The 17,929-nt window shown below is 43.7% G+C and overlaps 1 protein-coding gene across 1 annotated transcript in view; it reads left to right on the top strand.

The window, feature by feature from the left end:
* Nucleotides 1–17,929, top strand: part of LOC145393671 (neuronal acetylcholine receptor subunit alpha-10-like) — an 84,072-nt gene that overhangs the window by 31,745 nt on the left and 34,398 nt on the right. Inside the window, exon 2 of the mRNA XM_080267721.1 lies at nt 5,235–5,380. Within this exon, the coding sequence (XP_080123847.1) occupies nt 5,235–5,380 (146 nt within the window). The remainder of the gene's footprint in view (nt 1–5,234; nt 5,381–17,929) is intronic.

Here is a 17,929-nt window from a genome sequence, read left to right on the forward strand (position 1 = left end):
CCAGATCTCTTCTCTTAAGCTGAATAAAGTCGTCAGGTTACATCATGGATAAAATGTAGGATAAAATGTACAGGACGCCATCGCAGTGAAAGAGTTAAGGAACATACATAGCGCTGACGTGAATATAACTTAGTCTTCCCTTCAAAGTTATTATATTTTAGACACTGTTCAGCTCATGAACGACTCAGTTTTGGATCACAGGTTAATACTCTCTCTCTCTCATTACTTTTCCGTCCTTATGCTGGTGAGGTGAATGTTATTTTGCTGTTGAATAATTCTTAACAGTTTCACTTTCAGTATCAAACATTTCTCTCTCTCTCTCTCTCTCTCTCTCTCTCTCTCTCTCTCTCTCTCTCTCTCTCTCTCTCTCTCTCTCTTTACTACAACCTTTCTTAAAACACAGTCATATTAATGGAAAATACGGGCTGACGTGAATTGGACTGATACTCCTCCCATGAAAGTGATAACATTTTTAGCATCGCTCGGCACACTGGCAATTCAGCGTCAGATTAAGAGTTAATAGAATCTCAGTACTTATTCCCTTCCTTACGCTTTGTAACTGAACGCTGTTTGTTTGTTTGTTTGTTTGTTTGTTTGTTTTTACTACAGCAGAATACCTCTATCAAGTTCACTCTCAAAAAGAAACACTTTGGTATCACATTCTCCTACATTATGGAGTTTCTTTTATCATTCTATTTGTATAGTTTTTACCATTTCCTTCCCGATTTTTTTTTTAACACACTGCAGCCTTTACTCTCTTATACGTTATTTATATCATCTTTACATCGACAAAGATTGCATAGATAATAAAAAACAATATAACCTAACCTAACCTAACCTAACCTAACCTATTAACATACCTGACAGAAATTTATGCTGGTAAGGAAAAGGTGCTAAAGAGCCTTCGTAATTCAGTCTGATGACGTATTTTGATGTATTCTTGCCATCCCCACACAATTTCAACTTCGGACAGACACCTCGAACTGGAGGGGTTAGATATACTGTAGCCTAAACAGAACGGTGGACTGACCGGGCTAGTAACCAAAGAGACTGATTCCTAACCAATAACTAAGACCCATCGAATTTTATACAGCCACAAACTTAGTAGTCATGCTATATTAGTGGCCCAGTTCTGTCAGATGAGAACAAACCGAGTAAAGCAACAGAAATAAAATAAAAATGAAGTTCTCGGGTTGACGGGATTAATGTATCCGCTTCCTAACGCTTTCGAACTGATAATTTATTTACTGTATTTATTTTTACTAACGAACAATTTTCTTTACATCTCTCTCAGCATGTACCTTTCATTTCTTCTCTCTCTCTCTCTCTCTCTCTCTCTCTCTCTCTCTCACGCCCAACTCATTTGCTGTACTTGGGTCCAGCCGCATCATTCTTCCTCAAGATCTCTTTTGATTTAGTGGAGTTTAAAAGTGAGGATCCGCTTTATTATCAAATTTTCTGTCGTCAGGAGGAGAGGTAGTAAAAGATTCATGGCGAAGGGGGGGAGGGAGGGTAGAATGAGTAAGATGGAGGGAGGAAAAGGAGGGTGTTGGAGGAAAGGAGTGAGGAAAAGGAGGGTGTTGGAGGAAGGGAGGGAAAGGAAAGAGTGGGAGATGTTGGGCAGAAGCGACTGGGAGGGAGAGAGGGAAAGAGGGGAGTGGGAGAGAAGGTGACGCGTCGGAGGGAAGGGCAGGAGGGATGCAGACTAGTGGGTGAAAAGGAAGAACTAAGAAAAGTGGTAAAGAAAGTGCAAAAAGAGAAAGGAAGAAGAAAAGGAGGGCAAAGAGAAATGAAGAAAGGGCAGTGGAAAGAAAAGGAGGGACAGGGAAGTGGCCGAGGGATTAGAGAGTGAAGAGAAGGAAGATGGAGAGGAGGAGAAAGTTGGGATGAAGAAACAAAGAAAGTGGAAGAAGAGAACACGGGAAAAAAACGGAGAGAGAGAGAGAGAGAGAGAGAGAGAGAGAGAGAGAGAGAACTGAGACTTGGAGGAAAGGAGAAAGCTCAGTAAGTGAAAAATGGAAGGAGTCAAGGAAGAAAATACAGAGGAGAGACAGCTGGAGAATTGGACAGGAGGAAGGAGAGAGGGTAAGAAATGGAGAGAAGGAAGGGAAGAGGAGAAGAACGAGAGAGAACAGAACAGGTGGAAGGAAAGTTAGACGAAGAGCAAGAGGGACAATGGAGGAAAGAGGAAAAAGGGACGTAGATGAGAGGGAACGGGAGGAAGGAACGTAGGAAGAAGAGGATGCAGGAATTAAAGAGAGAGAGAAAGAGAGACAGACAGACAGACAGACAGACAGACAGACAGACAGAGACAGAGACGGAGACAGAGACAGAGACAGAGACAGACACACAGACAGACAGACAGACAGAGAGGAAACTGAAGAAAGATGGAAGCAGGAAGGAATGGGAAAAAAGGGGAAGAGGGAGGGAGGAAGGGGAAAGAGTAAGAAAGAGAAAGAACGGCCACGAGGGAGGAGGAGGAGGAGGAGGAGGAGGAAATAGTATAGGAAATGGAGAGAAATGAAGAGGAGGAGCAAGGAAGGAGGAAGAAAGGATAGGAGAAGGTGAAGGAAAGAGAAAATGAATGGGAAAGACCACATGGACAAGGAGAAATAAAAGGAAGAGGTGGAAGGAATGGAGGGAGGACAGGGGAAAGGGGAAGAAAGAGACAAGAAATAGGGAGAAGAGATGAAAAAGGAGGAGAGAAAGAAGGAGAAAGAGCTAAAAATATTACGAGAGTCGGAAAGAAGAGGAGAAAAGAGAAAGCAAATGGAGAGAATAAAGAGAAAAGATTAAAGAAGTCAAGGAAATCAGAAAAAGAAAATTGTAAGACAGAAAGAAGAAACGGCGAAGTTGAGAAAAACAGAAAGACGTTGGACAGAAGGGAAAAAAAAACAGGATTTTAAAAAGTAACAAGAAAATAAGAAAAAGCGAGAAAGGTAAGGCGACAGAGCAAAGACAAAAAAGTAATCCAGAAAAGAAAAGCGCGCTGGTGGCAGGCAGAAGCTGGCGCTGTTGGAAATACGGTGGCAGAAAGATGGGGTCAGAGAGGTGAGGGCAGGAAGATAATGGAGGAGAGCTGGGGTCAGAGATTTGGTGACTGAAAAATGTTGGCAGAAAAAGAAAAAAGGCAAGGTGTGGGGAAAAAAAAAAAAATCTGGCGGAAGGCTAGAAGAATGAACACGATATCAAAACGAAGGCAATCCGAAGAAGAAAAAGCATAGGGTGTGGACGAGAAGAAAGAAGAATGGCATAGGGAGCATTTCTTGGGCTCGTCCAGGTATTAAATGCATGCGAGGCGAGAGAAATCCCAGCTTTACTGAGGAACGCTAGAGGCTGGAAGACGGTGGCTCTGGTGGCGGAAATTTTGTGGCAGATTGGCTGGGGTTTGGATGCTGGTGGAAGAAGGATAGTTGATGAAATGTGTGGTGGAGATGATGGTGGTAGAACGATGATGAAAAAAGAGATGTTGGCGAAGACTGCTAGGATCAGGGAAATAGTTGACAGCTGGTGGAAGACAGCTAAAATCAAAGAGAGAGGGAGAGTTGGTGGCAGAAAGATGATGGAAGACAGCTGGGTTGATGGTGAAGCAATAAGAGACTCGAAAGAAGGGATTAGTTTCGTGGGTCTGAAAGGCGGTCTGTGGAAGAGTGAATCAGCAAGGAAATAACAGGGAGAGTACTTAAACAAGGAGAAAAGGTCAGAAGAAAGAATCAGCAGGGTAGAAGGACAATCAGCAGAAGTACCAGCAGACTGAAAGAAGGGTAAAGAGTTAATCAGCACGGTGTACACCCAAGACTTGTCATCAAGGAGCATCAGCAGGAATGGCAGAGGCTGAATCAGTACAGTATCAGCAGGTATGTTCAGTATAGAGGGTCGTCAGCAGATAAAATCAGTACAGTAGGTGAGCAAAGCAATTCAGTAGCCGTAAAAAGCTGGGAAAACTAGTAGCGTAAGTCAGCAAGGAAGGAAAGTCAACACTGGTCAGCCGAAAGTCAGTAGGATAGGTCAGCAGGGAGGCAGGGAGAGGCAGGAGGGTGAAGGGTGTCCAGCGTAGATAACAAAAAGAAGCTTTACATATACATTTCGGAAAATGCAATGCTGTTGGATTTATACCTCTCTCTCGCTCCCTCTTTTTCCGCATCTCTCTCTCTCTCCCTCTCTCTCTCTCTCTCTCTCTCTCTCTCTCTCTCTCTCTCTCTCTCTCTCTCTCTCTCTCTCTCTCTCTCTCTCTCTCTCTCTCTCTCTCTCTCTCTCTCTCTCTCTCTCTCTCTCTCTCTCTCTCTCTCTCTCTCTCTCACACACACACACACACACAACTTTCATTCCTCTCACTCTAAGTCTCTTTCTCACCCACATCCTGACTCAACACTCTCTCAACTTCCAATTCGCAATTTGTTCTCTCTCTCTCTCTCTCTCTCTCTCTCTCTCTCTCTCTCTCTCTCTCTCTCTCTCTCTCTCTCTCTCTCTCTCTCTCTCTCTCTCTCTCTCAGTCACCTTCTACTTTGTCCCTCTCTCAAGCTCACTCCCTTTCTCACTTTCAGTCTCTTGTTACCGTACGTTCACTCTCACGTTCCCACGCTCTCTCCCCTTATCTCACGCCCTTTCTCCCTTCCCCACGCCTCTCCTCTCCTTCTCAAGATCCTCTCTATCTCTTTCTCTAATCTCCACATCTCCAGACTTACGAAAACAAACTTACGTGCAGTGCTCTCTCTCTCTCTCTCTCTCTCTCTCTCTCTCTCTCTCTCGATCTATTCTCTGGTTGACTGTGCGTCTCTCCAAACTCGTGGCATCTTTCATCGTCATTCATTCATTCTCTCTCTCTCTCTCTCTCTCTCTCTCTCTCTCTCTCTCTCTCTCTCTCTCTCTCTCTCTCTCTCTCTCAATGATAGTACGGATTGAATTAGGCTAATCTGTAGTCAACTGTAGCGATTGATTATCGATGCAAATGTTGCTGACTAAAGAGAAAAAGGTAGTCTTTCTCTCTCTCTCTCTCTCTCTCTCTCTCTCTCTCTCTCTCTCTGCACTTCAGCCTATCACTCCCCCCTCCTCTGCTAACTCATACTAACTCCACTCCACTGACTTCCCCACATCCTCTTCACTCACTCCCCACTCGTCTATTCACTTAACTCACTCCCCAACCTCTCACCCATCCCACCAAATTCATTCCCCTCGCTCCCTTTACTGACTCCCCTCACCCCACTCCCCTACTAACTCCCCACTCCTCCCTACAGCGGTGGTGGTGAGCGGGGACGAGGCGGAGTACCGACTAACCAAGTATCTGATGAGCAACTACGACAAGGCGGTGCGGCCCTCACTCAAGGCCAACCTACCACTCAACATCACATTCGGTCTGGCGCTGACGCAGATTATTGATGTGGTGAGTGTTAGGAGGTAGAAACAGATAGATGGTTAGCTAGTTTGTGTGTGTGTGTGTGTGTGTGTGTGTGTGTGTGTGTGTGTGTGTGTGTGTGTGTGTGTGTGTGTGTGTGTGTGTGTGTGTGTGTGTGTGTGTGAGAGAGAGAGAGAGAGAGAGAGAGAATCAAACTGAGAAAGGAGTTACACACGAAGGGGGGGGTGATGGAGGATGGAGTAGTTTTAAACAGTAGAGGTGCAAACGAAGAGGGAGGGAGGCAATGACAGGTGTATAGAAAGAGGAGTTACAAAGGGAAAAGGAAAAAAAAAAAAAGGGTTCAAGGGGAGGCAGGTGCAAAGGAAGAGGAGTCACAAAGAAAAGGAGAATAGAAAAGTGACAGAGGAGGAGGAGGCCCAAAGAAAAGTGATCGCAGGGAGAGAAGTTACAATGGGAAAGATGGAGGCTGAGAAAATTACTTCCTTCCCTCCACCGTCACCTTCATAGACAAGAAGACCCGGAGACAAGAAGATGGACCTGAAACTGCTCAAAACACACACACACACACACACACACACACACACACACACACACAGCGAGAGAGAGAGAGAGAGAGTGAGAGAGAAATTTGCTTTTCAGTAATGGTGGTGAAAAACTGAATGAACGGGTGCTGAGAATAAAACGTCGCTGATAGTTTTATATACAGTTTAAGGCAATTTATATTTTCTTGGGCTCATTTGCGAACCATTTATTCTGCCTACCATATAATCCTACCCCTGGTGAACGGAAATTATAGGCAGGTAACAGAAGTAAATTAACGAAGGCCTGTAAATTAAGAAGTGGGTTTTAAATTCATGTATTTTATTATTTTGCGGCTGTCAGATCTCAGTCTCAGAAAACAAATTAGATCAACAAAGTACCCAGACACCCTGACTTCATATTCCTATATTACATGTCTTGAAGGCTGTCAGATCCCAGGCATAGTGAAGAAAGTAAAATTAAATACACAAAATACCGTAACAACCTCACACCTACTCACCCGCTCCTTCACACCCTTACCCAAGATGCGTATTACACATCCTGTAAAGACAGATCCTTCTTATCGGCACACTTTCCAGTCCTACAGAATCTAATCTCCTATAAGGCGTTTGGATACTTCTGGGCATCTATGTAATGAGGCTCTATTGAGGATCGGATTGATTTTATGAGTTATATAAGACTTGCTTTTTATTTAACAGGAATGGTAGAAGGACTCAGAGTATGTGAATGTGTCTGTCTCTCCTTTCTTCCTTCCTTTCTCTCTCTTTCTCCACCCCCGTCTTCCTTCTTTTCCATCCCACTTTCCATTCTCTCTCTCTCTCTCTCTCTCTCTCTCTCTCTCTCTCTCTCTCTCTCTCTCTCTCTCTCTCTCTCTCTCTCGATTTTATGCAAAACATTTAACACACTTCCAATCCTCTAACATACCGTACACCACAAATCTCCTTCTCATACCCCCTCTCTGTCACACACGCTTACTCATTCACACATTCCATCTCACGCACATCCCCTCCCACATATTCTCATTTACCTGCTCTGACACCCACTTAATCATTCTCTCCCTATTCCTCGCACAAACTCCTCACTCTCCTCCCCACTCCTACCCTCCCTCCCACACCCACACTCCCACACTCCCTCACAGGTAATATCTCTTCTCTCCGATTTCATCCTACTCTTCTGTGAAACATGAGCCCACCTTTCAAAAATTCTCTCTCTCTCTCTCTCTCTCTCTCTCTCTCTCTCTCTCTCTCTCTCTCTCTCTCTCAATAAGAGGGGGGAAGCAAGGTGGGTGAAAGTGAGGCAGTGGAGATGGTAAGAGTGAGGGCTGGCGTGGAATATGTGTGTGTGTGTGTGTGTGTGTGTGTGTGTGTGTGTGTGTGTGTGTGTGTGTGTGTGTGTGTGTGTGTGTGTGTGTGTGTGTGTGTGTGTGTGTGTGTGTGTGTGTGTGTGTGTGTGAGGATAAGAATGAATGAAATGGAGCGTGAATATAAGTATGAACGTGTAAGTTGTATGTGTGTGTGTGTGTGTGTGTGTGTGTGTGTGTGTGTGTGTGTGTGTGTGTGTGCGCGTGAAATTGTAACAGAGTGTGAGAGCGCCTGTGCCTGTCGAAAGAGAGATAAGAGGTTGACTGGCGGTGTAAGTGTAGGAGAGGGAGTGGCGGTGTGAGTGTGGAGTGTAGGTGTGGGAGGGAGAGTGGAAGTGTGTAAGAGGAAGTAGCATCGTGAAAGTGTGAGGGAGAAGTACGTCTCTCAGTACTTATTAGGTGAAAGGACGTGTGAGTGTGTCCGGGGGAGGGAAGGGGGAATAACTGAGTGTAAAAAAATAGAGTGAAGATGTGAGTGAGAGTGTAGGAGTAAGAGGGTGTATGTGTGCGAGCGTGGAGTGTGAGTGAGTGTGGAGTGCGAGTGAGTGTGGAGTGCGAGTGTGGGGGAACTGTGTTGGCCGCATTACCTCAACTGTGTAGTTTACGATGGCTCGTCTGTTGGGGCTGTACAAAGAGGGGGTTGGGGCAGGGAAACAGTGTGTAGGAGCAGGGGAGGAGGGGAGAGTGGCAGGAAAGGAGGGAAACAGCGTACGAGGGATGGAAGGAGGGAAGGTTGGAAGAAAAGAGCGTCGTAAGGAGGGAGGCAGGGAGGGAGAGAGAGAGAGGGGAGAGGGAAGGAGGGAGAAAGGGAGAAAAAAGGTAAAGGAAAGCAAACAGTAACAAAACTGTTGGTCCTTTTGCGGCTGTTTAGTAAAGGGAAGATTATAACTAACAAGGAAGGAAGAAAGGAAGAACTAGAAGAAAGGAAAAACTATGAAGGAAGGAAGGAAGAAGGGAAGGAGGGATGCCGACAGCAAAGGAAAATTAAGAAAGTAGGGAAGGATGGATGGAAGGAAAAATGACATAAGGATGGAAAGGAGAGAAAGACAGAAGAATGGAAAGCAGGAAGGACGAAGGGTGCCGTTCCGGATTCAGTAACCTGCCCCCTGTAATCCCACCTTCCTCTAGAATATTAAATCTTGCTTATAGCTCTCTCTCTCTCTCTCTCTCTCTCTCTCTCTCTCTCTCTCTCTCTCTCTCTCTCTCTCTCTCTCTCTCTCTCTCTCTCTCTCTCCAGTAATCCCACCTCTTGCACCTAGAATATTAACAGTGTTACTAATCCCACTCTCTCTCTCTCTCTCTCTCTCTCTCTCTCTCTCTCTCTCTCTCTCTCTCTCTCACACACACACACACACAGACACACACACACGATATCACCCCCATAATCCGAAGTGCTCATCTCCAACACCACAACTACCACTATAACACCTGCCTTATAGTTACACCCCCACCACAATTGCAACATTCCATGGTATTAGTGTATTAGACAGTGCGATGCCTTTGTACTCTATATGCTATTCTATATACTGTACAGCGAAGTATATATATTATGTTACCTGTATAAGCAGTTCATCAATTAGTGTTTTGTCCTTGTATGGCTAATAAATTTCAGTCTGATTACAAAAGGATTATGAGTTTATAATCACACACACACACACACACACACACACACACACACACACAATTACCTAACCAAAATAAGCATCCAGTCATTCCACCTACTACAACAACCACAATTACCATACCCATCACCACCACCACCACCACAGCACAACTACCACAATTTCAAGCATCCAACAACCAGGGGAGTGCTGCAGAATAACTAAAACTACTACTCGGTTTGGCAGCAACAACTATCACAACTACAACTGCCACAACCACCACATCAAAAATCATAACTACCACAATTGCAACACCACCACAACCGCCACATCTACAGTCATAACTACCACAATTACAGCACCACCACAATCACCACAGCCACAAGCATCCAATAATCACACCTGCCACTAAACCCTCAAGTACCACCACCACAACCACAACTACCACCACCATCACACAACAGTCATAACTACCACAACTACTACCAACACTCCACAGCAACCATAATTACCACCAACAATAAATCACAGTCATAACTACCACAACTACTACCAACACTCCACAGCAACCATAATTACCACCAACAATAAATCACAACAGTCACATTTATCAGAACCACCACAACAGCTATCATAACTAACCCTCCCATCACGACCACAACAACAATCACCACCACCACCACCACCACCACAATTACCACCACAACCACCACAACTACAAGCATCCAATAACCTGGGGAGCGCCGCAGAATGACTCCAAAAACTCGATCCATCAAGAACTCTGAAAGCTCAGCCGAAGAGGGGAGAGGGAGAAAGAGAGGAAGACAAGAAAGGAGGGGGAGGAGGACGGAAGGAAAGACGGGGCGAAGAAAGGAAAAGGGAAAGAATGGACACCAGAATAAAGGAAGGAGAAGGAAAGGAAGGGACAGAAGGAAGTGATGGGGCAGAAAAGGATAGGGAAGGGGAAAGATAAATTTAAGAAAGGAGGGAGACAGTAAGATGTGGCAAGGAAAGAGGGAGAGAAACAAGGAGAGTGGAAGGGAGAGAGTAAATGGTGGCGAAAAGGTGTGGAGAGAAAAGACGGAGGGAAAAAGAAAAGGAAGGTAGGGAAAGGGAGGAAAAAAGGGAGAGGAGGAGAAAAGAAAGAACATAGATGGAGAAGAATGAAGGGAGGGATTAAGAGATGGGCTGAGAAAAAACAGAGAAGAAAGGAAGAGAGAAGAGTGCAAGAAGGGAAAAAAGGGAAGGAGGGAGGGAAGTCATGGGGAGGAGGAAAGTGAGGAAGAGGGGTAGAAAAAAAAAGGAGGGAATGAGAATGGAAAACAGAATGAAAAATAGGAGAAAAGAAGAATGAGTGGGTAAGCATGGGAAGAAGAGGCAGGAAGAAAGGAAGGAGACAGGGAGAACTGGAAAGAGTAGGCAAGGAAAAGAGAACGTGAAAAGGGGTGACAGTGAAGAGAATGGCGAGAAAGAAAAAACAAGATGAGAAAGGGCAAGGAAATGAGGGAGGGAAGGGAAAATATAACAGAAAATGAATGAAGAATAGGTGACAATGAAGGAAAATTGAGGAAGAAGGAAGAAGAGGGATACAGAGACTATAAAGACGGAAGATGGAAAAAAATAAAAAAGAGAAACGGGAGAAAAAAGAGAGTTAAAGTAAGAAGACAGAAGAGATGGAGAAAACAAAGAAGGCTGGGAAGAAATTAAAAAAATAAAAAAGAAAAGAAAAGAGACACAATAAATAAACTGAGGGGAGATTAAGACAACAAAATTAGGGAAAGGGAAGAAGAGAAAAAGAATTACAGAAAAGGAAATGGAAAAGCTAAAGGAGGAAAAGGAAAGAGAGGATATTCCCAGTCACACTCGTGCCCACACCAGCATACTCAGCCGTTCTCATATAAGATACCGCCAGATTATTTTTCTAGTGGTATGCTATTTACAGGCCACCCTGCAGGTGTCGTGAGAGAGAGAGAGAGAGAGAGAGAGAGAGAATCAGTAATTGGATAGGAGTGGAGAGACGCAGTTCAAATAAGAAAGGCGAAATCAACTCGTGTGAGAAGTAAGTGAACGAAGAGGAGGAGGAGGAGGAGGAGGAGGAAAGCTATAAAAAACTATCCGAGATCCTCATGACAAGAGGGAAAGGGAAGGGGAGGGGGAGGAAGGAAGAAAAGTGAAAAGATGAGGGGTTGGGAGAAATGGAGGGAGGGAGGAAGAAAGGACAAACATATTAGGTGGACGGGAAGAATGGAGGAAGAGGAGAGATGCCGATGGAAAGGGAAGAAGAAAGTGAGAGATGTTATGGGAGAAAGAAAGAAGGAAAAGAGAGGAGAGGAATAAGGGAGAGATACTGTAATGAAGAAAGCAGGGAAGAGAGGAAGGAAGAAAGAGAGATGAAGGAAGGGAAAAATATATATCAAGAAGGAGAGAAGAGGAAAGATTACGAAGGAGGAAGCACGTGAAGGAATGATATCGAGAAGGAGGGAGAAAAGAAGGGAGGGAGATCGCCATGGAAGGGGAGAATAGGAGGAATATCGTGAAGGGAGGAAGGGAACTGGGGAGCGATGAAAGAATGTAGACAGGGAGAGAGAAAGGGAGAGGAGGCAAAAAGTGGGAGAGAGGAAGGCTGCCAAAGGACGATAGAGAAGTGAGAGTGAGGAAGACGGATGAAGGAGACAGGAGGGTGAAAGGGGGAGTCAGTCCTGATGATGGAGAAGAGAGGAGGAGAGGGAATAGAAGGGAAGAGAAGGGGATGGAAGGGAAGGGAAGGGAGGGGAAGGGAAGGGAAGTTGGGAGGGAAATAAGCAAGCAAACAAGGACTGTGTAAACGAGTAAACATGATAGGAGTGAATGGGAAAAAGGAAGCGAGAGTCTACAGAAGAAAACCAGGTATAAAATAGTGAAAGAAAAGAAGCTAGAGAACAAATGGAGAAGAAAGAAACGATACAGAAGGAAAGCGGCAGAAAGAAAGAAATAATGAAGTGAGAAAGACGCGAGAAAAACGCTAACGGAAGGGAAGTAGAAAAAAGGCGAGGATGGAAGGAAGAAACGGGGAAGAAAGAAGCGAGATGGAGGCAAAAAAGAGATAAAAAGGAAGACAGAAGCTTGATTGGAAAGGAAGTAAGAAGCAAAAGAAGGGAGGAAGGAAAATGGAGAAAATGGAGGGAAGAGGAAAGACGCGAGACGAAAGGAAAGTATGAAAGAAAGAAAAAAGAACAGGAGAGATGCACGAATACGAAGGAAAGAAAGAAGCATGAGAAAGAAGAAGGACTGGAAGAAAGAAGAAAGAATCGAGACGGAATAGGTGAAGAAAAGAAGGAAGGATGGAAAGAAGCGACAGAAGGAAGGGACGAAATATGCAGGAGATGGGAGGGAAATAAGTTTAAAGAAAAAGGGGAAAGAAAAAGACGAAGAAAGTAACAGTTGTAAGATTAAGAAGGATAAAAAATAAAATAGAAGGAAAGCGAGATTAAGAGAATGAAAAGAAGAAGCAAACCAGAAAGAGAAATAAAGAAAAACTGATAATAGCGCAAACTCTCAAAATCCCAGCCAGGCGGTTCGACCCTAATTATAAGAAAAAGATGAGTCGGCCCCACAATTAATGTAGCGAAAAGAAAACGGGGTTGTGGGAGGCAGCATATGGCTCTCTGCTTACCCACCTCTCCCTCCGGAACCAAACTTTTGAGAGAGAGAGAGAGAGAGAGAGAGAGAGAGAGAGAGAGGGAGGGGAGGTAGGCAGGAGGGAACTACGGCCAAACTATAATCAAATTCACAACCACTACATATCACCGCCTTCACTATAACCACCACCCCTACAAAACTACCACAACCACCACCACCAAAAGAACACCAGCCATCACTACAGCTACCATAACCACTAACGCACCAAAAGCAACAACCACATCAACAACTAGTATAAAATTAACCAAAAATCTACCACAGTCACCACCCTCAAAATTACCACCACCAACACCACTACAACTACCACAACCACACCATCCCAATACCTCTCACAACCACCACATCAATGAACCGCTACCACCAAAGCCACCACAACCACCACCGTCACCACCACTACCACAAATACCACAAATCAAACTTCCCATATGCAGCAATTTATGACCAACCATTTGTCGAATGCATTATTGCCAGATTTACTTATTTTTCCATTTATTGAGACTATTCATTTCGGACTGAGAAAGAGAGAGAGAGAGAGAGAGAGAGACAGATGGGGGGGTCGAAATCTAAACGACAGTGAGTGAATGAGCTTAAATATGTGGGAAATACGCGTGCAAATATGAGACCCATAAGCGTGAGATAATGTGAATGTGTAAAAGGGAGTGTGTGAGAAAGGGTGTGAAGCGGGGAAAGACTAAGACAACGAAACAAAATGAGGGCTCTAGGAACAATCCACTCCTCGAGCACTGTTCTTCATTATTCAGCTATATATTCATTTATCTCCATTATTATTTATTGACTCGGCTGCCAAACGCTTCTGGGAAACGTTTCAGGAGAGGAGATAGGAGAAACGTTTGATACGGGCATGACGTTTACGAAGGATCATGTGTAAATAAGCTATGTTTTTTGTGGCTTCTTGCTATGGTGATGTGTGTGTGTGTGTGTGTGTGTGTGTGTGTGTGTGTGTGTGTGTGAGAGAGAGAGAGAGAGAGAGAGAGAGAGAGAGAAATACATAAGGAAGAGTGACAGGGCGGTGAAAGAGTGAGGTAGGGTGAGAGGAAGAGCATGGAGGAATGGAAGTGAAAGGAGAGGGAAAGGGAAGGGAAAAAGGAGAATGGGAAGAATTGAGGAGGTGAGAATATACAGTATAGGAAATGTGAGAGAGAAATGAGGAAGGGAAGGAGAAAAGGATGAAGCAAAACTATGAGAAAGAATACGGAGTTGGGGAAAAGGAGAGAGAGAGAGAGAGAGAGAGAGAGAGAGAGAGAGAGAGAGAGAGAGAGAGAGAGAGAGAGAGAGAGAGCAGACGTTTAAGGGATCACGTGTAACAAACGTTTTTTGTGGCTTCCCTTGTTTTGGTAATGCGAGGGGGATGGGGACATCGAGAGAGAGAGAGAGAGAGAGAGAGAGAGAGAGAGAGAGAGAGAGAGACTCATAACTTTACTTAAGGCCAATACACAATCTGCCACTTTTTATCCAGATGATATAGCACATTTAAATATTCACGCGGTATAAAACACTACATCCATTTTTTTCATGAACTTTCAGAAATTTACGTAATTCGCGTTAATTATGAGAAAAAAGAATTTTTCCTAAAATTCCGGTATCATCACAATGAGACCTTTTGAATATATTTTCTGCTGCAAGATTTTTACGTGTAAAAAAGGGGATTATTTTTGTATCTTCAAATTTTTTATTCGGGAAAAAATATACATAATTCCTTTAATGCATATAATTTGTGCTTTAGATAAATAAAATATTAAGTATCGTGCAGGATGGCCCCGATTATATCAGAAATGACCAAATCTGTTCGGGATGTCACAATTAGATTAATATTTGATGATCTAAATATTTTCGTAATGATAATAATACTGGTTGTGAAACGTAGAGAGAATATAATATACAGTGCAGTGCATCTACATGAAGGCAGACTTACCGGCGTGGGGTGGTATTAGCTGGCATTTTTTAGTTAGCCATTGTTTGTGGTGTTGGACTTTCACGCGTAATGTACACCGACTTCTTTTTGTTTTATTTACAGTAATGTACGTATACAAAATATATATACAGTATATGTATTAAAATTTACGCGATTACCCAAATAGCTACTACCTAGCTATCTCGTCGGCTATGGAGGCTCCTCGTAAACTATGGCAATAACGGAATATCTTTTGTTACCTGCGCATGCCATGTCGGTAATGAAATTGAAAAGACATGAGTAACAAACAAGAGTATTTTGAGGTAATATGAAATGTATATTGATGTCAAGAGGTGCTGAAAAGCCTCCTAACCACATGAGGATAGGCGGTGTATTTTCCAGCTTCAGACTCCACCAAAGACACCCTGAATATACCTAGTTTCATATTCCTACCTCGTCTTGCTTTGAAGCAGGTTTGACCGACACCGTGTGAAATTGCTCCGTCACTAGGAGGAAAAGTGGGACTACAGGCTGCTTCCAAATGTCATAGTGGCCCGCACAGTCAAGAAATCTAGTATCTTCACAGTTTTGTCGGAAATGTAATAGAAATCAGCGAAACAACCCAGGTCTAACTAGACTAATGCAAATATCAGATGCTTTGACTTTTCGCTATATATTCACAAAACCAAGAAACACGTTTCTCATATACAAAGGAGTAAACGGGAAGTACAGGTCACGGGGGTCTTAGTCCATAACAATCTTGTTTGCTTCAGCAAAACGTTGTTACGCTAAGCATCTAACTGACGAGTGTGAGACAAGGATGGAAAGGATGAAGGAAGGCTGAGCAGCCTAGGCTTGCTAAGCCTCCCATGTGCTTATTGAAGGTCATATGGGGAGGGAATCACATATCGTTTAACTCCAGAGTGATCTTGCCTAGTATGGATGCACCCAATTTTAACTACGGTACAATGACACCGGAACTGCGCAAGACTCTCAAAGAAATATCTCCCTATAAATCTCCCGGCTGCTCATTCTCGTTAATTAAAGTAAACTCGAAAATCCTACAAAATTCACGTTATGAGCCGACCATCGACGTTGTATTTCTGAAAAACATAGTGATGGATGGCGCTTGGGAAAGGGTGAATATTCGGAGAGGATTTAATTTGGCGAGATTTGGAGGGATATAGCGACTTTAAGTGTCCTCTAAAATTATACGGCGTTTGAGGAAGAGAGGAAGACTGCAAAATTCAGAAAAAGAAAATAAGGAAGAGGGAAAGGCGAAAGGATGACAAGGAAAAAAACTAAAGAGGAAGGAAGGAAGCAAGCTAGCAAGCAAGGATGGAGAATGAAATAAGGATGAAGGAAGGAATCAGGGAAGGAAAAGTGATGAATGGAAGTAAGACAGGAAGAAAGGATGAGGCAAAATGAAAGTAGGAAGAGAGTAAGGAGGAAAGATGCCTGAGGAAGGAAAAATGGGAGAGAAAGGAAGAAAGACGTAAACGAAAGGATACATGAAACGAAAGAAAATAGGAGGAAAGATCGAAAACAAGATGGAATAAACGAATATAAAAGGGAAGAAAAATAACAGCATGACTCGCAGGAAGGAAAGAAGGAGGAATGGGAAGAAAGGTTATAAGAAGGATGAAAGAAACAACAGTACATAAAGACAGGAAAACACTAAGAAGGATGGAAGAAAAGCAAAGAGTAAATGAATGAATGAATGAATGAAGGCAAGAAGTAAGGAAGAAAGAAAAGGATGGAAAACATAAGGAAAGGAAAATCGAGAACAATGACAAAAAATGAAAGGAGGAAGAAGAACATGAGGCAAATCACAAAGTCCGAAGAATCCTGACAAGCAGAAAGAAAAGAAGGACGGAAGGAAGGAAGGAAACGAAGAAGGAAAGAATGAAGGACAGGAATACGGAATGGCTGGGAAATACTGAAAGAAGGATGGAAGGAAGCAACAAGAGTGAGGGGGAAGGAGGGAGGAAAGGAAGAAAGAAAAGCAATAAGGAAATGCCAGAGAATACTGACACAAGCAGAAAATATGGCTCAAGCAAATACAGTATGGAAAGAAAAAAAAAAAAATATGAATGGAAAGAGAAATATGGACGAATTATGCAAGATCCGAATGAAGGGCTGAAAGAAAACGGGAACTGGAGCGAGAACGATGGAGGGGAGGCTGCGGGAAAGAAAAAAAAAATGGAGGAGGGAAAGAGTGTGGGTTGGAAGAAGGAAAGACGGAGTGTAAAGAAATGAGGGAGAAATGAAGAGGAGTAGGGAAGGAGATAGAAAGGAAGGTGGGAGGTAGGGAGAAATGGAGGGAGGAGTAAAGAAGAGAAGGAGTGTAGGAAGGAGGAAGAGAAGGAAAAACAGATGTGTAAGAGATGGACGACCAAAAAAATCAATAAATAAATTAAAAACAAGAGGGAGAAATACATTGGAATAGAAGATTCTAGACGGAGGAAGTAGAGTCCTGTATGACGAAATTATCAATGGAATGAACTGGAGGAGAGTGACACAGGGAAGAGATGGAGAATCACGATGGATGGAGAGAGACAGACAGAGAGAGAGAGAGAGAGAGATGATGGGGTGGAGGAAGGAGGAGAAACATTTGGGAGATGATTAGAGAGAGGGAGGGGAGGGTGGGTAGAGGATATGGAGAAAGAAAAGGGCGGGAGGGGTAGGTGTAACACAGAAATTATGGTACCTAGAGGGCATGAGGGGAGGGGAGGGAAGGGGAAGGAAGAGGTAGGGTAAGGAATGGAAGACTGATGGGAAGACGAGGGGAGACGGAGTAGCTAAGGTGCGAGGGAAACGTAGGGAGAGAGGGGAAAGGGGGGGGGATGAGGAAAAGAAAGATTAGGGTGAGGAGTGGAGGGAGGATAGAGGGGGGTGGAGGAACAAGTCAGAAAGGGAGGGAAGGGAGCGAAAAATGAGGCAGAAAGAGAAATATACTCCCTTAACTCCATCATAAGGGAGAAAAAACGCAATATTTCACCCGTAGGCAAATGATCTACACTCTCTCTCTCTCTCTCTCTCTCTCTCTCTCTCTCTCTCTCTCTCTCTCTCTCTCTCTCTCTCTCTCTCCCGTGCGGAAGGAAAGAGGGTGGGATGAATGTAGGCAGCAAGAGAGAAAACACATATAGTAATAAGACGAAATAAAAGACGGCGAAAAAGAATGGGAACTATTCAGGAAGGAAAAGGAGGCACTGAAGGATGTAGAAGGAGAGGGGAAGACGAACGAAAGATGAAACAAGAGGAAAGAAAACTACGAGGGAGCAATGAAGAAGAAAAAGTGAAAGAGGAAGGAAGGAACTGAATGCAGTAGAGAAAGTTCAAGAGAAAATACAGGAAAACATATGGCGAAGAGCGCAAAGAAGTGCAAATCCGAAGAAAGCAGAGAAAGAGAAAGAAAAGAGAAAGGGTCAAAGGAAGGAAAGGAGGGATGAGGAAATGGAAATAACAACAGATCCTTTTCTTCC

The sequence above is a fragment of the Coenobita brevimanus genome, chromosome 25 (genome assembly GCF_032717465.1).
Source record: "Coenobita brevimanus isolate Jiangsu-jjx chromosome 25, ASM3271746v2, whole genome shotgun sequence".
NCBI classification, from domain to species: Eukaryota; Metazoa; Arthropoda; class Malacostraca; order Decapoda; family Coenobitidae; genus Coenobita; species Coenobita brevimanus.